This window comes from Haemorhous mexicanus, chromosome 1 (genome assembly GCF_027477595.1).
Source record: "Haemorhous mexicanus isolate bHaeMex1 chromosome 1, bHaeMex1.pri, whole genome shotgun sequence".
Lineage (NCBI taxonomy): Eukaryota > Metazoa > Chordata > Aves > Passeriformes > Fringillidae > Haemorhous > Haemorhous mexicanus.
Genome location: NC_082341.1, coordinates 105,848,798 through 105,874,402, shown reverse-complemented (window position 1 = coordinate 105,874,402; position 25,605 = coordinate 105,848,798). Strand labels below are relative to the sequence as shown.

The following is a 25,605-nucleotide window of genomic DNA, read 5'->3' as shown; positions in this document are numbered from 1 at the left end:
CGATGACACAAAAGAGCTCTTGAGTGCGATACATCCCTCTTGTTACCTCCCTACTGCTCCTGCCTGGGTTTTCCCCCTGGGCTGGGGGAAGAGTCACTCAAGCTGGCATCTGGGTTTGGAAGGAACAGTGATATGGGCTCCTAGGCACATCAGATATGGCATGAGCCCTGTATAGGTGCTGTGAGTCTTCTTGGAATTGTGGGTTTAGTAGACTTTGATATCAAAGAGGAACTGTAGCCCCATCTGACCCACTGGCTGTACTTTTTTGTTTATTTTTTTATTTTAGGCAAGTTGCAGCCAGGGGAAAAAAAATCAACATAAAATATAACGTTGAGTAGGAAAAGCTAAGAAACAAAGAGTAGAAACAGGAAATTGTTAAAGAATGTTTCATGCACTCTAAATTTATGCAATAATGATTAAGTCTTTTTTTCATGGAACGTTTTGAGTAAGTCAACACTTGGAGCCAAGCATTTGTAAACTATTCGTTTAGATGTTAATATTTCTCTTTTTTTTATTTTGACTTTCTGAGGCCAGGTTTTCAAGTGCCTGTAGCCAAACCAAGGGAGCACCCAGCTGAACTCAGGATTCACAGTTACTGTATGAACTGAGAATCTGAGTGTACCATACTGCCTTACTGTAAGCTGCAATAACAAGATGTGGCCATGAATATCTCTGAATAAACCCCTGAACTTCTTTGGTACTCTGCCTCCTTATTCCAGTACCCATCTCTTCCTCTTTAAAATGCAAGCTGCAACGCATTCTCATGCCTCTTTTTGCTAGAATGGCTTCTACCATTGTAACTTCAGAGCACAGATTAGCTGAAAACATTTTGATTTGAAGTAACTGTAAATCACAGGAAAGTAGTTGGTTGTCAGCTAGAACTTTTGTGGTGTGTAGGTCTCAGAAGAACAGAATTTGGAGAGCAGGAGCTAATTGTGATTCGGCCAATACTAGCAAACAATGTTGTGCTTTCTGTAACAAGAAATTTGCTGTTTATTCCCAGCAGATCTGCCACACCGAAACAGAAGTCAGTAATCACCTTCATGTTTGTGGCCAAACTAAGTGGCCTTGCAGTGCTGACACTGCTTAGGAGGGCTGGCAGTTGTGTGTATTGCAACCACTGCATTTCCTGTCCCAGCCCTGGGAGGAAACCAAGGCAGGCAGCAAGGGTGGGGAATCTCCTGCTCGCTGGATGCCATGCTGGCCTTTCAGACACACACCTCAGTGTTATCAGGAGCAAGCAAAATAAATAAATCAGTGTGCCTGTGAGGCCGTACGTCACATCCAGCTCACAAATTATAGCTTCTACAGCACAGCTCGCCACTAAAACACCCATAAAACAGATTTTACTGAATGAGGCATAGAGCAGTGATGGCACACTTAGGAAGTAATTGCACTGAGCTCTTAGTGATGCAAAAAATTGCAAGTTGGAGTAATAGTTGCTGTGAATCTGCTAGCTACAGGGGAACTTAGAACAGATGCTGCTTTACTTGGATACTAGGATACAATCTTTCAGTGGGTCAGTTATGACATGTATGTAAACAAAAAATCTATTAAAAGCCATCATATTAACATACGGCAATATAATTGTAAAGGAAGAAGATTTCTTGAAAGTTATGCTGGGTTAACATATGACTGCTTAAATTAACTTTGGCAGATAGAACTGTTTTAATTAGGTAGTGAATTAAATACAACTAGATCAAAGCTGGCATTATTATATATAGTTGCAAAACCTTTGCAAGGACATAATATTTGTAAACTGCTTGCAAGAGGTGTAATTTTCTTGTTCCACAGTCTGTGGTGAAGAAGCTGCTATACGTGAGCCTTAAGTTTCCACTGATTTACAAAATTCAGAGGGGTTTTTTTTCATATTTCTTCTCTTGCCAGCTCCTTTTCAGGCTCTTTGAATCTTTTTGACACAGACTACATGTGCAATTGCAGCCCATGTGGACACACCCAGCCTACCATCAACCTAACCAGTCTGGGCACCTGTGCAGAAAAAAGAAGCTTAAATACAGCCATGTTTCTAAAATCCAAGGCTCAGGTGCTAAAGCCTTGACATAGCAGATGTACTGCTATCCATAAGTGAGCTAGCTAATTTAAATTTCAGTAGATGTCTGCAGTGATTCTCTGTATGCCTGTGGATCACCATGAAGATAATGTCTGAGGTATAATTTTCTCAAATACATAGTTATGCACCTATCCTGTGGGTGTCTTTTTTTTTTCTCTAATGTGAGTTTCATAAGCTCTAGATCAGCATTTCCTCTTCCTTATCCAAATGGTCTTTTCTTTGATATTTATCTCTTTTTCTTTCTTCATTTCCACATCTTGCTCCATTATTCTCAACTCTCATAATTTGAAGTAATGATACTGGATTTTAATAATCATGTTTCCTGACACATTGGGAAAACTCTTCTTACTTGTTCTACAAACGTGATGCATTTAGGAACCTCCACACCCCTTGTTGAGCTTCAAAGGTAAATTGCAAAGTGTGCTTGATTTCATTCTAGGAAAGAAGGTCAGGTTGCTGCATTAATTCCACTGGGAGTAGAATAAGCTCAGAGCTGCATGTTTACCTAGACTCATAGAATAATCAAGGCTGGAAGAGACGTATAATATCACCAAGTCCAACCATGAACCCAACACTACCCCTGTAAAACCCCAAACCACATCACCCAGGGCTGGATCCAGACACCTCTTAAACACCTCCAGGGGTGGTGACTCCCCCACCTCACTGGGCAACCTATTTCAGTGCCTGACCACTCAGAAATCACTTAATCCCTCCAGTATCTGAAACATGGGTAGACACTTGTTTCGTAAGCTAGACACAGGGCAGAAAAATGTCTGCCCCTATGAGATTACACATCAAAAAAACTTTGTCATAAATACCCAACAAAAGGCAGAAATATCCTTGTTTTGTGTAACATAATTGAGTAAGGCATACAGGTGTTTTTCTGCTGTTGTGGATTGTCTTCTGATTGTTTGAGTCTTTGTGTATTTTCTTAGAAATAATCAGTTATTTCAGTAACTTTAAGTAATACCAGCTGGCTTGCTTTTAATTGTTACATTCCTCATTATATATGATGTATAGGAAGAACTACCTACTGCATATGCAACATGCAGAAGTGGAGCTGAGGAAGTGATATTTTCTGAGTTGTCATCATGGGTACAAACTACAGCTCATCTGTATCCTCTTTCTAAACAAAACCCTTGCTGTCAGCAAAACATCATGCAAAGGGTCCCCTCCCACAGCGTTGTCATGCTTGTGTCCTACAGCAGAGCTGCTCTTGCTGACAGAGGGCCTCCTCCTTGGGGTGAGGTTTGCCCCCACGGTCTTAACCTTTAAATGATAGATGAATCAAAACTGAAGTTTTTATCAAGCAGCTACCTATCACTGATGGATTTAACCACTTAAATGCAAAATATAAGTATTTTTTGTTATCACAGTGGTGATTGAGTGCTGAGTCGATGCTGATGAGCAGTGTTACACGGTAATGCTTGGCAATGCCAGTCCATCTTCCCCCCTCACAGGTGTTTTTTATGCTCACTTTCTACTTGTTGCTAGTCTGAGATTTGGGCCTTTTTGCACAAATTCAGCAAGTGGAATTTTATGTCACAAAGTAAGACAGGTGGGGGAAAAAACCCTAGCAATCTCAGTGTGCATCCAGCAGATAGTGCTTCTCTCATCTAGTACGTGGCAGTGAAATAGATTTTTTCTGTTCTTGGATCCAACCGAATATCCTTCTCAAAAGTCTCAGCTTAAGGTCTCTGAAGAGAATCTTGAATAAATTGTACCCTGAAATACACACCTCTCTCAGTTGTTTTTTCCAAGATGACAAAAAGTTGTTGAGTTACAAAATTAAGACCCTGTAAGCAAGTAGAGGAATCCTGGTCATCAGTAGAGAAAGAGTGATATGATCAAGCAACTTTCTTAGCTGCTGGAATTTTTCTTTGGATCGAGCAACTTTCTTAGCAGCAGGAGTGAGTGCAGGTTGCAAGGTGGAAGTAGTGTATTTGGATTCTAACAAGTTCTACAGCAGTGACAGAAAATAGCTAGTGGGGAGAGCTGAGGGCCTTTTTTGAAAGGATTGTGAGAGAAGGCATGAACTTAGAACAATAGCGTTTTAGAATAAGACTGTATAATGTAACTTTGAACTATTTATAACACACACAGAGATAGTGCAGGTACTTGTGTTTGGTGTAATTATGCTTATGCAATCAGCTTTTTTAGGAAGATAACCATTTGACTAGTTTATTTTTGGAAATGTACTCCAGGGTGCTAAGATGTGTATCTATATATCTGTCTTTATATAATTTTCGGCTTCAGTTCTAAATCTGTTTTCTGTATCTGTCAGGAAATATCTGTCTACCTATAAACTGTATGAGGCTGATTAATGACTGATGGCAGACAAATCTACAAATGTCAAGCTTTTGGCATCATAAGTGAAAATGCCTTGCTTTGTAAGAGGGGGAAGGGGAGAAATTAATTTCCTGTTTAATTTCTACGAGAAAAAACCCACAGCCTGACCAGATGGAATTTCTTTTGTACTATAAATAAGCAAACCTTCCTTACTATCATGGTTTCAATTTTGATATATTTCTATCTAAACTACTCCTTCCACAATTTTCTTTGTCCTGCTGTGTTCAGGGATGTTCTTTCAGATGCTCAGTAGATGATGTGAATAACAGAACAAAGCTCTTCAACGCCGATAAAAATGCATATCAGTATGTATCTATAAAACTCTAAACATGCTGTGTGGCTACCTGGGGCAGTCGCAATCACTTGAATGTGTGTTCTGGGGATAGTCAGAATAAAAGACATCTTGTCTAGATTTGGCACTCATCGAGGTAAATGGGTTTATTAACAGTTACAGAAAATATGGATTGCCTAAAAATGTTGGGTTGTGGGTTTATGGGAAATGCATTTTTTTCCCTCAAAACACGACATGTGTATTTCATGTCATGTCATAATTCACTTTCTCAGTTGGGTGTAGTTTGGCAGTATTATTTTTATTTATTAATGTTAAAACATTGCTTTCTCATTATATCTTTAATTCCATTCCTTTCTTTAACTATTGTAGGTCATATTTAATGTTAAAACATTGATCATTTTCATAGAAGTTATGATGCCACAGTGCATTGGACTTCCAACACCTCTCTCTTCTGTCACATTTAAAGACCGTAGTCATTCAGATTCTCAAAGCAAACAAATTTAACTTAAAAACACTTTATGAAAGGATAGAGGTGGGGTAGGGCTGTAAAGAGCTGAGATGCTATCACTTAATTCACTTTTCTGGTCTTTTTCTTGTTCTTCTGATGTAATTAAGCAGGGCATGGTGTTGCATGATGTTGTGCTCCTTGCCAGAACAGAAGACATTTTAAGGTGAACTGCGGAAGAAAATCAATTACACTGGAAAACAAATCCTGCATGCATAATTAACAAAACTTCCTTAGCACATGTGAGGCTATTCTTCTCAAGAGGCAAGTTAGGGTTAATGATGGCAAATTATGGGGTTTTCCTAGTTGTTTCAACAGATCAGTGTGCACGTCTTGCTGTATAAGCAGTGAGTGTCCTGGGGCCCCCTCAGCTTATGGGCCAGCCCCTGGTTTGGTGTGGCAAATGATACTGCCCCTGGCAGTCACCAGGGAGACACCTGGAAAGTGGAAGGACGCTGACCTAGGCTGTGTCTTTGTTGCAGTGTCCCCATAGGATCATCCACATTATAATGAAGAGAAGTATTTAAAATACAATATACCATACTAAGAGGTAAAGCTGGAACCTGCCGTGATCCTGGTGGCTTGATGGAGGTTGCAGAGGAGCCTGTCAGTGCTGGTGGTGGATTGTGCACTGGTGGTTCCCTTGGGTCACATGTGGGCACAACCACTGTTAGGTAGGGTGTTTTTCTTGCATTTATTCTATCCAGTGCTAAGCATTGGAAGATATGAGAGAGGGCTAACAATCTGTATCTAAAGCTGCTGGATTTTTGAAAAATTACAGGTTACTCTTAATAGCAAGATAATTACACTTGTGGAGAATGACACAGTTGTGATCATTCCCCAGAATAAAAAGCCACCTCTGTACTTTCTAAGTACAGAGTCATGCTGTGATGTCACATGGTGTTGGGCAGTAGTTCTGACTGTGGTGTTTAGAGTTGGGCTGCAGTGAGTGAAGAGTGGGTCTTCATTTGCTTTGAGGGGGAAGACCTTCATTCAGGCTCCACACATCCCGAATTTTGCACACATTACTGATCTTTTAAGCATGAGTGCTTTCCCATTGCATTGCAAGGTCTTGTCGCAATCAGTGGGATTACTGACATCCTTAAAACTGTGCTTCTGAGTGAGTCTTGGTAGAATCAAAGTTTTTCTTGCACTGAACTTCTTAGTCCTTCTGTATATCTAAAATACGTAATCACTCTTACATAATAAAAACAAGTGCAGGGAAGCTCAAAACTGCCACATAGAATATCTTGCCATTTGTTTTTGTTTATTTTATCTACTTTTGTTCTACAGTTATTAAAATTCCTTCTTTCTTGTAGCTTCTGTGAAAAAAATGCTCACCCTGAAAATGGTGTCAGTTTTGAAGAAAGGGTCAGCAGTTTTTCAGTGCACATCTATTATGCTCCAGATTAATTTTGGTCATCATTTCTTTCCGGCTGGCATGGGCTGTCCATGTCTTTTCTAGAGGAGCAGAGGTGGCCGGGGACATCCACAAAGGGTGGTGGTGGAGCCCATCATACAATTTCTCAGTGCTGAGAGGGGGAGAAACACAAACACAGGGCATTAAGAAAGGTTGGAAACATCCCCATTTTCTCACTCCTCTAATTTGGCTTTTGTCCACATGATGCTTTGACACCAAATCTGCTCAGAAGTGCATTGCAGTGCTTGAGCTGAATTTAGATCAGAGCAGCCCCAAATCTAACATGTAACCAATAAATGAAGATATATGTCCTAAAGATGTGTTATTGTTTGTTACTTACATGTCTTAATTTGTTGTACGATTTTCAAGGTACTAGAAATACTTTTAAAAACACTGAAGTTTAGAAACCATAGTCAAAAACATTTCATTTAAATATGAGTATTATTTGTTTTCACTTTTTGAATCAGTTGCATTAAGATCTTCTCAAAAAAACATCTTGCAAAATGGATGAAGTATCAGTGTGTGCTGAGGTAATAAATGGCTTTTGATTTCAAAATATCACAGTTATGTTGTAAACCTGTACTTTTTGGATTTACTTAAAATTTTTGTCAAGGCACCCCCAAACGAAGTAATGCCCCACAAAGCAAAGTTACTGTTCTTCTAAAGGAATTGCTTTGACATCTAATGCATGATACCCCATTGCAGTACAGACATTTGTTAAGAGCGGGAGATCAGTATTTGTAGTGCCGGTGTTAGGACTGGATTATGTGTAATCTAATTAAGGAGGTTACTAACAATTTGAAGGGATTATAAGATTGGCAATTATCTGTGTGCTTATTTGATTAAAATAAATGCTTGCAGATTTAGCTGCCATACCTGTGCTCTGGTGTTTGGAATCAGAAATCACATTTGATTGGAAGTAGAAGAAACAAACAGCAACTTTGTGGTTTAGTTCTGTTTCTGTGATGATATCAATACAGTGTCTACTCCCTAATTAATTTTCACTGAATTGCAGTGGACTTTATTATTAAAAGCCCTTTTGAAGAAAGGTTTTTTTAGGGGAGGGAAGACCATTTTTAAAAATAATATACAGTCAATCTAAAAATTAATTTTTTAGGTACTGTGCGAAGACAGTTATTCAATAGGATATGCCTTCGCTCAGGGCTGAGGCTTTGTCTGTAACTTTGCAATTTAGGTCTGGTATCACTTAATGAAGCTTCCCAGATTTCTTGTTTGAAAAATGTCCAACTCTGTGTGATTGAGAGTTTCATCTCATTGTGGAGCCAAGATTCCAGAGGGTAAAGTCCCAGAGGATAAAGGTGTTTCTTCTTCTTCTTCCTTGCACTCCACTTTGGATCTTTCCGCCTCCACTTCCTGAGGGCACCCAACTCTCCTGAGCCTCAAGAACTTCTTTATTAGAAGTTTGGTTGAATTCAGACTTTCTGTGAAAGCAGTTTAGGTCCTTAGAGGTTATCTAAGAGTTGTTCTCGCCCTCAGGATGAGTGCTGGGCACCCTCCTGCTTAGAGCAGATCCCAGCGTCTGAGCCACAATGTCATACACACAGTTTGATGAGGGAAAGGGAACCTGTTAGGGAATTTGTTGGTTTAGGCATCCTTATGTTTCCAGTGAGAAAGAAAAAGCAAAAGTATAAAAAGGCATCTCCTTTTCTCCCTGAAAATACAAAACTTGCACCTGCCCTCAGAGCCTGACCGCAGGGTGACCTGCCTATAACTGTAGGCAGCTATAAATCATTGCATAAACACGAGTGATAGTTCCATATTTAGAGAACAAATGATTCCTGGTTTCTATTTCCACAGGTTACATTCAAGCTGGAAATGGTATTTTTAATCTTCTCTTTAAAAGAAAAAAAGAGAGAAAAGATAATATTTTGAGATCTGAACTGACATGTGGCTTTGGGTTTCTGACATTTATGCCTTATTTGTATATTCCTTTTCAACCTTCTACAGCTGCTACTGTATAAATCTTCCACGTTTTTTCCACTAACTGTATGGATGGAGAAGACAAATTAGGAAGTTCAGCTTCTTTCTTGGTGCCTGTTTTTAGGAGTTTTAAAAGTAGTCCAGGATTTGAAACTGGCTTCAGTGGATTTTTTTCAATAAGGTAGCTTTTATCGAGTTTCTGCCCTTTCTTGTAGATGTGAACATGGTACAAAGCAATAGCAGGGTGGCAGGAAGTGGCAGGGTGACTTTTCAGCTGTAAAGGCCGAAGTTGTTCTCATAGTAGCACTGTCATGCCCTCAGGGGAAGTGATGTTGGCCACGATCCTGCAAGGAGCTGCAGCTGCCAGGCTCCCAGGTGGCTCCCTGCAGATCCTCAGGCTGGCTGGGCCATGCTGCTATGTTGCAGCATCAGCACAGAATATCCAGTGCTGCTCAACCCCCTCCTTCCTGAGCTCTCCCACTTCTGGCCATAGATGGTGGCAGCCAACATCTCAGTGTGGAGGCCGTGCCGGGAGCAGCAAGGATTGTCCATGGTGCCAAATTCTCTGTTAGCCACAAGCCAAGATCCCTTTGCTCCCTTAGCTTTTCTGGTAAACTAGACACAAGAAATTACAACTACCTGTTGGGTACAGGGTAGAGAGATTAAAAACAGAAGCGTAACTTAATCTTTAAAGTAACTTGAAGCAGGACATAATCAGGTTGTTGCATAATTATTTTCCTCATTCCTCAAACTCAACTCATTGTATGCTGTTTCAATAGTACAAATGCACTGTGCACTGTAAAAGTCGAGGAAAATTGATGAGAATGTAAAGAAACTTACAGGGAGTGCAGCATTAGGAACGCTTTTCACAAAGTGCTCTATTAATAGTAAGCAGTTGTTAATGTGACTTCCTCTCAAATGTACAGTTAGCAGGGTTGTTGGGCTAGTTTTTAACACCGAGTTGTTTAAATAGCTTATAGCTGTTAAATGGAATTAGGCCAATTATTAGCAAGTTGGATATAGTCACTGCATTCTTCTCCTTCCATTTTTGTAGTAACAATTCATCTTCTTGCTTTAGCTCCATGCCTTCCTCCAGCTACCCGAGGTAATCACTCAGCCAAGCTGTAGGTGGTGTGACCAGTTGCTTGAATACATTGTGGTTAAATATATTCTGTTCTAAAAAGGGCAGGACAATGGTGATTTAATGAAAACACCTCAGCAGCAGCATTTGTGAAGATACTGGAATTTTCTTATGACTCTAGTGGTTATGTCTAGCATTTTTATCTGTACTGTTAGACCTCTGCTTGATGTTATTACTTTCACCTGGTAATTTTTAAGGCAGATGATCATATACAGATATTTACCTGGTACTGTTTTTCATTAATAACTCTGGAGTGTGTTGTGCATGGGAATAAGAAGGATAACCTGTCTTCTGCTCTGGACTACAATCAGGGAAGTCCTAATAAATTCTGATGCCTGGCATGAGCAAGTTTGGGAAGAAGAAGCTTTGAGTCCTTCCCATTGAAGGTGAACGGTTGCTGTGTCACTATGTTTTGCTAAAGGGAAGACAGCAGGTCTACCTCTGAATGATGGGTGGAGTGGTTCTGTTGGGTTTTTGGGGGTTAAATGCTCAGGAACTGCTGGAAGGATGTCCATTCTCATCATCCTGTCCTTAACTCCTGAGCCATTGATTCTTGGCCTGTTGTGTAAGTTTTTTTGACTTGAACGTTGACAAGGTAATATCCTATGTCAGTAACTCTGAGAAGAAGCTGGTGAACCACACAACAGCCCAGCACATCAAAGGATTACACACAGAGTTGTGTCCAGCATGACCTTACCTTTAGTGAAAAATGTCCTTCACACAAGGTAAAGGTATAAGAGTGCACTGTTAAAGTTGGGACAAGGATTAAGGAGTGCGGAACAGAAATGATCTGTCACCACACTTCATCAACTGCGATAAGGTAAAAGAAATTGTTCCAGGTGTTCTGCAAGGTCAGCATTAAAGTTTCTTTTTTCCACTGTGCAGGAAGCTGCTTGCCTTCCTGACTTTTCCATAAAAATATTTTTCTGTCTCCTTAGTTTGCACTGATGGCATACTTCAGGTTTTACATGCAATCCCAGAAAGCTTCTCTGGTAGGATGGTTGTTAGGACCCCTCATATTCCTTAAATGGGTGTTACCTGTAGAAACCTGAGATGCTGTCTATGTCTTGGAGCCTCCAATATATTCTCATGAGAGCTGTGATCCTGTGATTCAAATGTTAATCCTTGATGCTACTGCCGTTCTCCTGTTTAACCCCAGCGCTCCAGCCATGTCAATTCTCCTGGCCATGTCAACACCTGACAAGGATGAGAGGTGAAAGCAAACAGATAAGACTCTTGTTTTGCTAAGGATTCTAACATGCTGTTCCTTTCATTTACATGTCAGCAAAAATGCACAGGTCTGAAAACAGTAAGAAACATGCATGTGTGCTTTTTCTGGCCAGGAGCGTTCACCGCCCTAAAGAATTCACTGTTCTTCATCTGAGTTTTCAAGAGAGTATTAGCGTCCTCTTTTTGGAATCATCTGGCTTGATTTTAGGCCTGAGAACTTTTGGCAGCAAGTTCTCTTGCACTGAGTTTGGGCTGGTGCCACAGGTAAACACAAACTTCTCGTGACTTCCTCTTCAGTCTGGGGGTTTTTTTACCTTTGTTTCTCCCATTAGGGGATTTTCTGCTTTCTCTTTTGTAGAAATCTCCAGTCAAACTGGTTTTTCCTTTTTGGCAGTCACCATAACAGATTTATTATTCCAAACCACTTCCACCAGAGTAAGTGATCTTCAATTTCCAAAACCACTGCTGTTTCTAACCTGGATTCTTCAGGTCTCACAGTACTTGGTGAATTTGTGTATACTAGGAAGATATCTACAGTGCAACCATTTTTGAAAACAAAACCATCAATCAGAATGTGTAAGTTGCACTGAAGTAATTTTCCATTATGATAGCAAGATAAACTTGTAAGCAACAGGGGAAGCTCTATTTGCAACACGCAGTGAAAATACAATTTGTTAACTTTTGACATCCCCTGGCAATGCTTTGGTACGTATCTGGTGCTTGTAAACCTGATGCATGTTACAGCTTTGAGTATTATCAAGGCTTTTTACCACAGCTCAGCTTTCCTGAGCATAAAAGTCCAAGTCCTTTTTGAAGAGTTCACTAGAAGAGAGGGAGATGAGGTCTTCTATGCGCTTTAGTTAGTGGGACATAAACCCAGTGTTTTGATCTGTTATTCTGTCAAAAGGGACATTTTTGCAGGTCCTGATGGGACAGCTGCATTCTGCCCACGTGCCTCATCTGATGTTTCAGGTATTGTCAGCTTCCCTTCCAGCCACCAGTCTGTGTAGTTGCTGGAAGATGCTAAACAGTTGTTTCATTCAGACAGTGGATAAAGAGATCCTAATCTGCCATACATGAGCGCACAAAGCAGTCAGGATCCAGATCTCTCTGGATACCACAATATGAGCTTTCTGTTTTCAGGTTTTTATCTTTGGGTCCTCTATTCAAAATTGCACTTAGGACTGCAGAATGTGCTCCGTGTAGCCTTTACATTGCAGAACTCCAACCTGTATAAACACTCCATGGTGTATCAATATGCACATAACGATTGTCTGCCTAGGATTATCCACTCACAAGGAAGAAGAAGATACACTGAATTTAGTGGATTCAGGCTGGTCAGAAGGAGGGTCTACATGTGCCAGTCTAAGCTTCAGATTTTATCAGTGCTTCATTCTTAGCCTCTGTTTTGCAGTGGCTCCACCAGTTGCACCCCTGGGAATAAAACGTCTGAACACACGCAGTAGAAAAATAATGTCCCTTTTAAAATAAGTAAATAAATTACCTTTCTTGTTTTTTCTCTTTGCCTGTCATCTTCCCTGTTCTCTGAGATCCCATGTGGCAGAAGTTGCAGATGATGAGTCTCATTTCTGCTGGAGCCTGTTAACCTTTCTGTGTGAATGACAGTTTTCCAGATTTAAGTCTTAGTCAGTGTTTATGTTAAGAAGAGGGTTAATGATGATCCCCATAGGCCTCTCGCTCGGAAAGCAAAAACATCTGCTAAGCCAAGAAGTGGTTAGTTTGCTAAATTTAGAAGGAAGAAATGCATTTCCCAAAATTTGCACTGCTTCTTAACAAATTTAGGGAACCAGTGGGGGCAAGCAGTTATGGAAGTCATACTGTTTATTCAGTTTTTAGTTTAGTTCATGTATTTTCAGTTAAAAGTGAGATTGTTCTTATTAAACAAAAGGGGGGTATTACTCATATATCTGAAACATTTAATGCAATTGAACTCTTTGCGCATTTGTTTAGGTTAATAGCTGGACACATACCAAAGCCTGTGAAGCGTAGAGATGTTCTGCAGTACGTGCTTAGCGTTGGAGAAAGTGAGTTTGAAATGGATGTCTGCTAGGAAACTCCCTTAACCAAACCCATAGTACAGGAGAACTACCACAGAAAACCCATAGACCAGGATGGCCAGGTTTTGGCCATCTTTCTGTCTCCTCACCAAATATGCCCCCAGTTGCCACCAGCAGTCTGGCTCCTTGCAGGAGAAGGTTGCCTGATGAATGGTGTATGAGCCCTTGGTTGCAGCCGTCATCATCTGTCTTTGCTCTTAGTGTCTTGGCCAAAGCTGCCATCAGTTAAAAGGGTTCAAACTGGACTTCTCCTGCTTTGTGTGATGGCGAGGGAGCATTGATTGCTGGTACCAGCACAGCCTCTCATGACAGCAGTGCTCTTGATGACTTCATGGTGGCTGGGGCCACAGCTGGCAGCAGCTGTGGCCAGTGACAAAGCGGGACAGGTTACACACTCCCAGTCATGCTTTTGTGCCAAATTTGGGTGTCCAGGACAGGTCATCATCGGTGGCCTGAGACCCTCCCAGTCTTGTTGCCCCTCTCCCTCTGGAGCAAGCACAGTGGGTTTTGCTGCTGTAGGGAAATACATGGCTTTTCTAAAGGCTATACAATCCTCTCACTTGTCCGTGGTCCCCAGCAGGCTGGTGGTGACCCGGCTCCAGCCACTGCATCCCCCCTGGCCGAGCAGAGGGCTGGGCAGATGCTTTGAACCACAGATCCTCAAGCTTCCCTGGGCGGAAAAGGCGCAGGCGGTTTTCAGGCATGACTGTACTTTGCTCTCCCTCTTGGCATCCTGTTTAACCTTTTCATCTCCTGACACAGCAGGCTCTCCTTGCTGGCGAGCTGGGAGGTGCGGATGGGTGAAAGTGCGTATCTGTAGATAAATCCCACCGGTTTCTGGTCATCCCCACGCAGCCCTTTGCCAGCCCCGGGCAGCGCAGCATGAGCTCTGCTGGGAGGCTGGCGGGCCATGGGCAAGTACGGGAGTGAAAAGTGAAAAAGGGGATGAGCAAGGTAAAATCAGGAGATCTTTGCTAAATTCTTGTTTTACCTGTGCTCGAGCAAAAACCTCAGGGCGAGACCCAGCAGAGCCTCCCTCCGCCTGCGGACACGCTCCGGGGAAGGGGTGGGCAGGGAAGGGAAGGAAAAGGAAAGGAGCGGGAGCCGGGCAGAGAGCGCCCCCTGCCGGCTGTCACCCCCGCCACCGGCCGTGTCACCGCGGCTGGAGGGACGCGGGGAGCGGGATCACGGTGAAACGGAGCCTTCGTACGGCCGCGAGCGCACAGGGCATGGAGCAGGTGCCAAAGCCGTGTGACAGGCACAGCCATCCGTGGGTTCCCAACCCTGCTGGAGGCAGCGCTCTGTTCCAGCAGCATCTTCAGCACTCGCGTGTCTGTTTTGGGTGTTCTGTTCCATCACTGCGGCAACTGGTGATTCAAAACTGGGGCACAGCACCCGTGAGCCAGGGCGGATCCCAAACAGCTCTGGTTCTCCCTCTTCCCTCTGCCCTGCTGTGCCCTCTCACGAATGCTGGCTCCTGGTGGGAAGTGGCTGCAGAGTGCTGTGGAAGGAAAGAAAGGTAGTGCTCCTGTAGCACATGGAAGCTGTATTTAAAATATAGTGAAAATTTAAATTCAGCAGGAAAATGGTTAACCACTAAATTTTGCCAAGCCTTCCGAGGGATTTCTACTGATATTTTCAGCAAATGACTTGGGAAAATGAATCCTTTAGGGGTTAGAATATTACTGGAGGCTGTTTTCATTATGTTTCTCAGTTACCTAGAAATACATCAGAATAGTGTGAGTTTGCTTGAAGCCCAACCTGAGAGCCTAAGGTGTTCAGGTGTTCTCGAAAACAGAAATCTGCAGTTTCCCATTTCAAATGTTTCTGAAAAATTAACAGGATTGTAATGGCTTAGCTGATTAAAATATGTATATAGAGGGGCTGGGGGGGAAGGGGGGAAAATAGTGCAATATTGATGTTGGCCCTGAGAACTGCAGCAGAAACTAAAAACAAAAAAGTCTTTTCCATTTCACCTCCCTAGAGACTTGGGGTGTGTGTTTTTCTTGTGAAGCACCTGCCTCACCTGTGACTTCATATCCAAGGAGAGTGGAATTAAAAGTCCTGGTGCTGGATGGTTACATATACATACATACATACATACATACATACATACATACATACATACATATATAGTTACTTGAGCCTAGCTGAGATGTTTGCAAAGCTCTTAATAGTCCATCTGAATTGTAAAGGTTTGCTGACCCCACAACTTACCTGAAGATAGTTTTGAGATTCTTCACTCTAAGAACTTAAAACCTTAAAGGTTTTCCACAATACTTTTTCCTTTTAAAGAGAGAAGCATTTTGAATGGGTTTGATTTCTTGTTTTCCATGGGAATTTCTTGATGTAAGGCCATTGAAATGTTCAGGTGATAGTATAAAAATGGTTGAAGTAGATCAAGAGTTATTAAAATGCTGAGTTTATTGTATTGATCTGTGATTTAGCACTTCATTTTTCCAATTCTTTGTATGTCAAAGTACGCTCTCACAAATACAGCATGGGTTTTCTGTCAATCATATATTCTCAAGACACGATTTTTCTTTTAATTGTCATTTTGTTTGTGGAGTCAGAATATCTACACAGAGCTGTGTAGTGATTTATTTAGTGAGAAAAGAATTTTCATGTACGATTACCTCCTCTTTATTTGTGCATTTATGAATCCTTTTTTCAGAAATTCTTATATAGCTGCTACTGCTACTCAAATTGCCATGGTTTTTAAAGAGAATAATGCTTATTGATAGTTCCCACATGCACTGGCAGGCACATCTAAAACCTGTACTTTTGTGTTCACAGCTTGCATAATATAAAATTTAGAGATTGCTTGTCAAACTAAGTGTCAGCTGAGTTTCCTAGGAAACTCACTGAAGATATTTATAAAACTACAGATCAGCTTAATAATAGATATAATAATGTCAGTAGCTCATTATTTTTTTAACTTTGTTGGTCCATTTTAGTTTGCTTTAATTTGTTGCTAAACCAAACCACTGCATTTCCAACCAGAGCCAAAGAGACCTTCCTTCCAATAACTTGCCTAATTAGTTTCTTAAGAAAAGGGTAGTTTCTCCTATTCCATGTAAGGAAATGTAAAACACCCTATGTAAAATTAAAAAGAACATAAATGTCATACTAATTATCTGACTGAATCTTTTGTAAGTAAAACCACAATTGTGAAATGCAAATGTAAATATTGTACCAAGTTATTGTTTTATTCACTGTAGAAATGAATGTGTGAATTTGAAGTTCATTGCACATGCATGCAAAACACTCACTGTAGAATTAACATAAATCCTGAGTATGGGTTTCTGTAGAAGCTAGATACATAGAAGACCTGTCAGTATTGTAAAAAGGCATGATTCTGTAAAAATAATTACATCCCTGAGCTGAAAAAAAAAAAAAAAAGTATCTAAACAGAGAGTAAGTGATACTTGGTGTCCATTTTTATTCATTCTTGTGTTATTATGTTTTCCTCACACTGATTCTTTGAGTTGAGACATCAGCATTGCCGCAGTTGATCTTTTTGTACTTTAGGTTCTTTAAATGGAAATTTCAGTCACGTAAATTCAAAATTTGCTGATCTTTAAATATATATATATGTATGTATAAAATAATCTATATTTTGTCAGAACTTAATTATTCAAGACAGGATTAGGTGAAGTTAACATTCTCTAGAAAGCAGTTTAGAAAAGTAATTTCAGCTTTCCCATTTTAATATGGTAATGAGAATGAAGTTAGTGTGTCAGGAAATGAGGCAGTACTGACTCCTTATCTCATCTGGAATCCATTTCTTGTACCCAGTATGTACATTTGCCTGTCAGGACTATTTTTTGACGCTGTGCTAATTAGCCAAGTAAGGAGTTCATATGAAGGATATTCAAGAACGGATTTTTCTTTTGAAAAGCCTAGAGTGTAGCTGTCTGTGCTTCTCTGTCTAAGAAATCTCATTGCACACTTAACGATGTTGTTGCAGAAGAAATCTTAGGAAGCCTGTCCATCACACACTGAAAAGGTTAATTTCCTATAAAGCTACAAAATTTATCCCAATTCTAATAGTAGCTGCATGTGGATTTATTGGATACTAGTGATACGGTTCCAGCTTGTTACAGCAAGGTGGCAGGTAAAACGTTGAAAATCATTACATTTATTTTAATACAGCTTACATGCAGACAGCAACCTTACAAGCATAAAATGGTATAGCTGCAGTGTCAAATGGTATCTTTTAAACACATGGTATTTGTCAGAGCTGGCTCTCTTTAGCTGTGGTGTTGCAGTTTAGGGTATTCAAAACAGGTCTTTCTACTGGGAGGAAGTGGAAGATGACTTCAGCTCATAGGCAGGACATCTAATTGGGAGACTTGCCTCTTTCCCAACCTGCCATGGATTGTGTGTAGTGTAACTGCATTATTCCTCGCCCCTCTGTTCCTTACAATAATTTGCCTGTTTGAAATGTGCAAGTGCTAACAACCAGAAACCTCCCTTAAGTACTTGTACAGGTGAGAAAGGGGTGAGTTAGCACTTAATACTGTGTTGCACCATTTTGGATAAGTTCTGCCAAAACGGTCCTGGTACTGTGGAGACAAGATGTATTGTCTCTGATTTATGCACCAACTTCACAAGACATGTTTCTGCAAAAAGAGCCAATTCACACTGTCTTGCAAGGTTTGTGATGGAGTTGTATTTGTGCACAAACACTGACTTCAGTCCACGCTCTTAAGTAGATCCGTCTCTGAGTCAGACATAGTCTGTACTTTGGAACAGACTTTGAAGAACAACCATGTTAAGGAAGGTTACTCTGATCAGGAAGTTTCAGCCTGGAGGCATTTTTGCTTTGGGCTTTTTTGCCTTCTTTTTTTCATATTCTTCTGCAAGCATGAGGCGAAAGTTCTCTCGGTGATAGGTGTGTTACTTAAAAATGCATCGCTCTGCTCCGGCGTCTGCATGAACCAGGGGATAACCGAAGTTAAACTTTGCTCAGTCTAGGTGATGACAATCATCTGACCAAAAGGTTCACCTTGAATAAAACTGCTTTCCCATGGTGACTGTAGCTGACTGTAAAAATGTATTTTTATATCCTTATATAAATTTATTGGGCTTTTGGCAAGTAAGGAGGATTTGTGAAATGATGCTTTTTTTTCAGAGCTTCTTCCGTATAGTTTTGCTAACAGGCACCCATTGGGCTGTGCTAAACAGTGATTTTTTTTTTTAACCCTGTTCTTAGCTATCACACCTTGATCATCCAGAAAGAGAAGCTGGGTATTCTAACTGTAGATACTGCATTTTGTTTCCCTGCTATAACAATGGAGGTCTGAAAAGGAAGAATATTTTAAGTGATTATATGTGCAGTGTATTTTCTTTTCCTTTCAGTTCATATCCGTGGGAAACTGCTATGAGAATTGCAAACAGCTTTTAGGGGGCTATTTTTTCAACTGGTCAGTGTGTGTGACCCTTGTGTTAACAGTGAGTTACATTTTAAGTCAAGAGTTCACTGGTTTTTTCTTTCTTTCCCACTGCAGTTAAGTGGGACACATATTCCATGTGCACATTCAAGTAAAATTAGGGAAAACGTGCCTTTTGATAAAGAAGACTCGATAATATTGTAGTGGGATATGTCAGCCAATGTAATATTCACTGCCAAATACCAAATAACAATGTAGAAATTCAAGAAGCCTTCTAAGTCATACAGGCAGTCTGGGGAAAATGAGCGAAGCTGGGCTCAGAGAAGATCTGAGAAATGGATGGAAGCGAGAGGAGAACCTGCTTCTTTTAGCAATAAATATAAAATCACATTTTTATGTCCGTAAGTGCTGCCATTCTAACACATATTAGGAAAGAATTAAAGCTTGGAAAATCTTTTGAATAATCATAGAATGTAGTTTCCCCCTGATTTTCTCGTTCTTTTTTCTCTTGCCCTTCCCTGCAGCTGTCCTTCGTTCACTCCATGCATGTCACAGAGTTTTGGTGACATAAAGAATCAGATTCATTAACCTCCACTTTTTGTGCTTTAGTTAAGTGTTGGAGGGCAGCAAGTCAGTCCAAAGCTTTTTGTATATACCCACAAGCATTTCTGCTAACATTACTGAGACCATAATTAACATAACATTATACTTGATCAACATTTTACTAAATAAAGGCACCCCTTTGCCACATTTTCTATATTAAATCCCAAAATTTTTTTTAAATCTTAACAACCATATGATATTATGATCTGTGGTTAGTTGTAGTATTTTTTAGTGGACCTCACAAAATTGTAACATTTCAACTGCATTTTGAACCACTTGTGAGTACTGCATAATGGTAACTTTAAAAGTGCTGTATTGAAACAACATCTGGGTAAAGTGTTTGTTTGGCTTATAAAATATAACCTTGAGCAGTATATGGAAATAATCAGGCTCCTAACTTTACCATTCAAGTTGTGTTTTACTTCTCAGCAGGACTGTAAACTAGAATAGGTAGTGAAATGTCTTTTCCTAGACAGTATTGTATATATCTAAGTGCATGTTTATTTTTCTTCCAGCTTTTTAGAAAGAATTGACAGCGTCAGCATGGATGACTACACACCCACAGATCAGGTTAGTAAAAATAATGGGGTAGGGTCTGAACTAAGACTGACAGTCATCTGGATTTTCTGCTGTAATTTATTTGTCCCTACGGCAGCTGAAATAGGGCATATGGCAGAATAGCAAAATATGGTCCAGCAGTTTAAGTAATGGATATTAAAGAAGAAGAGGCATTTTGGTGGTGCAAACTTGTCTTTTACTGTTGTAACATCTAGGTCTGGGATTCTTGTAACACATCCGTTTTTTCTTCTTGTTTCCCATTCTGTGTCCCTCAAAAAAAAGGTGAATGGAAAAAAGAACAGAAAGCTTAAATGTAAAAAGTTATGGTTTCCCTCACCAGCCTTTGGTACAGAGAAACAATGCTCTATTTCAGTGGTGGAGGTGACCCCAGAGGGAGACTTCCCATGTCTGTCAGAAGGGTCCTTCACAAGCAAAAGCTTGCAGTGAGTGAGGTGTCCAGATTCAGGGGAGAGCACCAGTGACAGCAACAGAGCTTGCAAACTTCCCTGCAGGCCTGCACATTCCTTCTTTGCAGGCTGTGCCCATCTCCTGCAGGTAGCAGAGTTTCTATTCAAGCCTTGTTTGCAAGACAGTACTTTTTTTTTTCCCAGATGCTGTGATACATCTTGATGGAGTGCTCTAATGGCAAACACATTAATGTTAAGGCTGAACTGGTGCAGTATTGAAGTAAGGAGGGGCTTCACCATGTTGCCTGGCTCCAACCTACTTCCCTGAGCTCAGGCTGTGTGCTTTCCTTTGCTGTCTCTTCAGCAAACATTCTGAAGTTGTTATTTTTCAGTGCTGCTTTCCCACTGTCACTTAGCAGTCTCAGCCAAGATTGTGGGCCACATCATAAACTCCAAATACAGGTGGCAGAAGAAAATCCCTGCACTGGATAATTCAGTCTAACAATGCAAGGCATATAACAGGTGGATGCCCTTAAAAAAAAGAGTTGTCAAATCTAACTGTGCAATTAGGGAGTGAAATTCAGAGAAATTAGGTGACTTGCCAGAGATCACCCAAGGAAACATGCAGAGGAGAGCCTCTTCCTTCAGAACTAATTTAGGTCCATAACCACAAGCATGTCCTGTAGTCAACCCAATATAGGATCAATTATTCAAGCACTCGAGACATTTTCAGACCAAAGGAATTAGCACTGGGGTTTGCTCCATCTAGACCTCATGGTTTTAGCATCAAGATCACGCACCTGGAGAGAGAAGTCAGTGAAGAAAAGCCTCATTTTTGCTTTCATTATTTACATTAGCTCCTGTTTGTTCCTGGGAGGCCCTTCTCTACCTGAAGTAGTCTTTCATCACCTAGGAAATTTTCCTGATATTTCCTTTAGGAAGAAATGTCTTGAAAGATCAGAAAAGGCCCTTAGTATTTGGCAGGTGGAAAACTTGCTCTGAGAGGGGGATTCTCTTTTGGTTTTGTTTTTGTCCTCTTGCACTATATTAGTTGCTGTGCTGAGTTAACTGGTAAAAATCACTTGTTTCTTCTCTTCCCATGCTTTCTGGTCTTTGGATTTGGTTTTTTTGGTTTTGTTTTTTGGGGTTTTTTTTGCACCATAACAAAGTCAGCAAGTGACAGAAAATGACAGTAACATAATAACTAAAAGTAATAAATAAGTGGCCTTCAGCTGAGTGCGTGCAGCTGTCAGAGCAGCCAAGCCTTGGCTACCAGAAACAGCAGATGGTAGGGTAGGGAAAAAAGGCAAGCTGTGCCTGCACTCTGCACCACTGGCTGCCTCCTTCCATCCAGGAAGGAAGCATCATAAATTGCTTTGCTTGAGAATTCAGGAAATTATTAATTTTTAATTATTAAAGGCGAGTTGGTTAAGTTGTTAAGCATTGCTAGTTTAAAAAATAGGAAAGAAATGCCATATTTCTGCACGACCTAAATTCTGTTCCCTTGTGCTCTGTAACAGAGCTTTAATTACTCAGTCACAAGCTATTGTTTCGATAGGATTCCTGTCTCATTCAGTACAAAAGAGGGCAGAGTTAAGGTTGCCCGGGCAACTGTAAATCTGGAGTTTTCTAACATTTGAATACTTGACTTTACAACATGAATAACATTTTTCTTAGTTTTATGTAACTTCAGAATTCATTATCCTCATGACATACCAAGGTGTATAGCCATCAAGAACAGGTTTCAGTGGGCAGTAAGGAGAACATAGATGGGGTCTTCTGCTTTCTGAGTGCACAAACCAAATGCAGTGATCATTATTAAGTTTATTTACCATGTCAGTACAGACATATGCAGATTTACCAACAGGTCTAATTGAACTTTCATTAAATGAAACATTTAAGACTTTTCATGGAAAATAATATTCCAAGCTTTTAAGAACAAAATTAGGTTAGAAAAAAAGCCTTACTAATCAGCTTCTGTCTTCTCATTTCCAGGACCTATTAAGATGCAGAGTGTTGACATCAGGGATTTTTGAAACAAGATTTCAAGTAGATAAAGTAAATTTCCAGTAAGTCTGTTATTAATGATTTAATGATTTTTGAATATCACACTCCTTTTTAATAGCTTCATTCAGACGTCTCTGTTCACGTATGCATGGTATAGCAGGCTTAGGATGGGAGTGGGTGGTTTTCTGTTGTTTGATTTGGCTTTTTAGCTCTCTTTCCAGAGGTCCTAGTAAAATTACCTCATACTTTGCAAAAATAGCTTTAATTAGTTACATTTATTCCCGGTGCTCTGTAGTAGGGTTGTGTGTGGCTTCTTGTGAAAACTGGTGCATTGGTATAGCACTGTAAAATCATAAAATACCTTTGGAGGTGAGAGCTCACAGAAGTCAGTGTGAATCCTCTTCCAGAGGGCTGCAAGCTCTGTGTTTGTCAAAGTTTTTTGCTGTGTCTCTGAAACATGCACAGGCAGACTGGCTTCTCTCGCCACATCTTGCCCAGAAAGGTGGCAGTGCTCACGGGGCTGAGCTGCCTCATGTCCTCCTCCATACAAAGATGCCCTTTCCCCACCACCCTTCAAAATATCCCAAAACCTGTACTTGTTTATAGTACACTATTACATGCCATATGCACTGCTGCAGACTGGAAAGGCCAACACTTGTCCTTGAAGAGTGTATTTCTCATTTTATGGGTTCAGTAGCCTTCTCCTGGCAGAGCAGGGCAGGTGGAGCAGTGCAGCTGTCTCTGACATGCAGTGCAGCATCAGCAGATCTCTCTCCTCTTCAGGCAGTATTTCACTGCCCCTGTCCTTGGGGCTGTTGGATGTTTAAACTGAGCCCTCGTGCTGTGCATGCTTCGTGCGATTTTTCCTAGTGCACATAAGTGATATAACATCCTATGGCTTTTTAACAGCATGTTTGATGTAGGTGGCCAGAGAGATGAGAGAAGAAAATGGATCCAATGCTTTAATGGTAAGTAAAAACATTCCATGTTTTATTTTAAACTTATTCTCTGAGGTGTGAGCAGCTTAGTGTTCATACCCACACACAGTACCTCGCTAGCACAGAAGTCCAGTGTTACAGATAACTTTTTTCTGGTGTTTTTGGCTGATTGGTGAGTAATGGTGGTGTTACCCTGAGGAGTATGTGCTGGGATAACGATGTTCTATTTTCTCTCCTTTCTTTCCTTCTTTCTTTTGTGTGTTCTGCCCAGATGTCACAGCTATCATCTTCGTTGTGGCTTGCAGTAGCTACAACATGGTAATAAGGGAAGACAATAACACAAACAGACTACGGGAGTCCCTGGACCTTTTCAAAAGTATCTGGAATAATAGGTAAAACAAACCTCATTTCCCACCCATCTTCCCCAGTTTAATTACAGTTCAACTCCTTTCAAAATAGTACTTCCCTTGCTGTAGGTTCAGATTGTTTATTCAGAAAATACCCAGGTTGGGCCAGGTCTCAGAGTGTCTCCATGGTGACACCCCTCCCTGGCTGGGGCTGTGGCACAGGGACAGTGCATGTGGCATTTCACCACTCCTGCCAAAATGATGCAGGGCGTGGGAACAGCTTGGAAAGGGCAAGGCCCCCCAGGCTGGCTGCTGCAAGGGAGGCAGGAGAGACCCTCTCCTAGCATCATTCTGCTGCTTGGCTGAGACCAAGATCCTCTGAGGAACATTTGATCTCCTCCTCCAAAGCAGCAGCAGAGCAGCTCCCTGTGCTTGTTCCTTATGCAGACAGCTGCTCTTGTAAGGGTCAGCTCTGAGAGCACAGGATACCTCTGCCTTGGGGGGGGGTGATGCTTCAGACCTAACCTAACTGGAACTGCCATTAAATTGCCACAGTGCCTCTAAATTGTAGGTACATAACCAAACAGCAACACAAATGGGCTCCTGATAGAGAACAAGTAAAAAGAATGTGCAAAATAAGGTGATGAAATTTTCAGCACATACCTGTGAGGATGCTCTGCACTGAGAAGTGATTGAAGGTAGAGTGAAGGAGGAATGTTAACTGCACATCCCAAGGCACATTGTCACAGTGATGGATTAATTGGGGAAGAAAAGAGATGTTATTTTCTTTCCATTCATCAGGTGTCATGCAGGCCACCCTAAAAGATGGGATAACTCTGTAGATGAACAGTAGCTTAGAGCAGTCTGAGGGAAGGGAGCTTTCTAGCCTTTTTTTTTCCCCCTCTATCACAACAAAATAAAGCAGACAGTAATGTCTGGTTGTGACTGTGATGCTTCTAGAAAATGTCATCAGTTTACTAATTTGATAACTAAAAGAGAATTTAGAAAAAAAATTTGAAAACTGCTCCCTTCAGCAATGTCCACTGCAGTTTTTATAAATATATTTACTGACCTTAGAAATATACCCATTGTTCTGCACAGGTGCAGACCACTCAAAACAATCATTTAGGTCATCCTTTTTTTCTGTTAAAGCATGTTCTACAGTATTTCACTCTCTGTCCACACAGGGATAGCCAGTAAATTTCTTATCAATGTGATATGTTTTTGTTGAATAACGTGTCAGAGGTAACACAAACATTTGGTTTGTTTTTGACAGGTGGTTACGGACCATTTCTATCATTTTATTCTTGAATAAACAGGACATGCTGGCTGAAAAAGTCTTGGCAGGGAAATCAAAAATTGAAGATTACTTTCCTGAATATGCGCATTATACTGTACCTGAGGATGGTAAGGTTTCTCCCCGTGCTGGATTGGACCTGCTGACATGGCCAGCCCATAGCTCCTTTCCCTGTCTGTCTGTCTGTCTGTCTCTCACACACATTCACAAGCCCATGCTGTTGCTTGACATGAGCTGCTGGTCAGGTAAGGAGCATGCCAGCAGCGTGTAGCTCACAGGCACCCCAGTGTGGGTGGGCTCTGAAGGGGTTCCAGCTCCACAGCACCTGCCCTCTCCTTTTGGGAGGAGCCACCAGTCCCAGGACAGCAAAGCAGCCACACATCCCCCCCTTCCCAGATGCTTCTGCCTGGGCCTCCCACAGCGCTGAACTTTTTTGGGGATTCGTGAGACTTATTTTTCAGCCATTCTGCATCCTCCAATACTGTAAGTTTCAGTTTTTGAAATACTGATGGGAAGCCCAGCAGACCAGTAAGGGACTTAATTGGAGGAAAACCACATCAGTACATAGGAAGAGAGCTGTGGTGATAGAGTGATCAGTTTCTTATCTTCAAGAAGTGCAATGGTTCCTGCACCACAGTAACATACTGCAGAGGTAAACTCTGGTATTATGCCAGGCAGAGATCTCCTCTAAGCTCTCAGGTCTGTCTAGCAAAAGTGGCAAAACTTTTACTTTCTGACCACTCACCTCTGCCTTACCCAAGTGATGTCTGAGTTGATCTGGCATCTGTTTTGTAATGGTAAGGGTTTTCAGAAGAAATCTTATCTTCATCTCCCAAATTTCCCCTTCTCAAACATGCACCACATAGAGTTTGAGTGCATTTTCTGTGTTTTTTTATAATAAGCCAATTGTCAGGAAAAAGTAGCTTTTGGTATTTCTCAGAGGGATTTCACAGTGGGTATCTAGAGTGATCCAGAACATTCACACATGAAACAGCTCTCTATTTTTAATCTGTAGTTGTTCACTT

The 25,605-nt window shown here is 41.0% G+C and overlaps 1 protein-coding gene and 1 long non-coding RNA gene across 5 annotated transcripts in view; one reads left to right on the top strand and one right to left on the bottom strand.

Moving 5' to 3' along the window:
* The window catches only part of GNAL (G protein subunit alpha L), a 180,881-nt gene that overhangs the window by 145,343 nt on the left and 9,933 nt on the right, over positions 1 to 25,605 (top strand). For all 4 annotated transcript variants that reach the window (XM_059857899.1, XM_059857920.1, XM_059857905.1 and 1 more), the window contains exons 6-10: positions 19,542 to 19,596; positions 21,987 to 22,060; positions 22,908 to 22,966; positions 23,208 to 23,328; positions 24,560 to 24,690. In XM_059857899.1, the coding sequence (XP_059713882.1) occupies positions 19,542 to 19,596; positions 21,987 to 22,060; positions 22,908 to 22,966; positions 23,208 to 23,328; positions 24,560 to 24,690 (440 nt within the window). The remainder of the gene's footprint in view (positions 1 to 19,541; positions 19,597 to 21,986; positions 22,061 to 22,907; positions 22,967 to 23,207; positions 23,329 to 24,559; positions 24,691 to 25,605) is intronic.
* On the bottom strand, positions 6,464 to 14,096 carry LOC132333094 (uncharacterized). Its single transcript, XR_009488060.1, has 4 exons — positions 14,019 to 14,096; positions 12,454 to 12,560; positions 10,758 to 10,916; positions 6,464 to 6,749 (listed from the first exon to the last, which is right to left on the bottom strand). It is a non-coding gene; the product is annotated as an uncharacterized LOC132333094 (long non-coding RNA).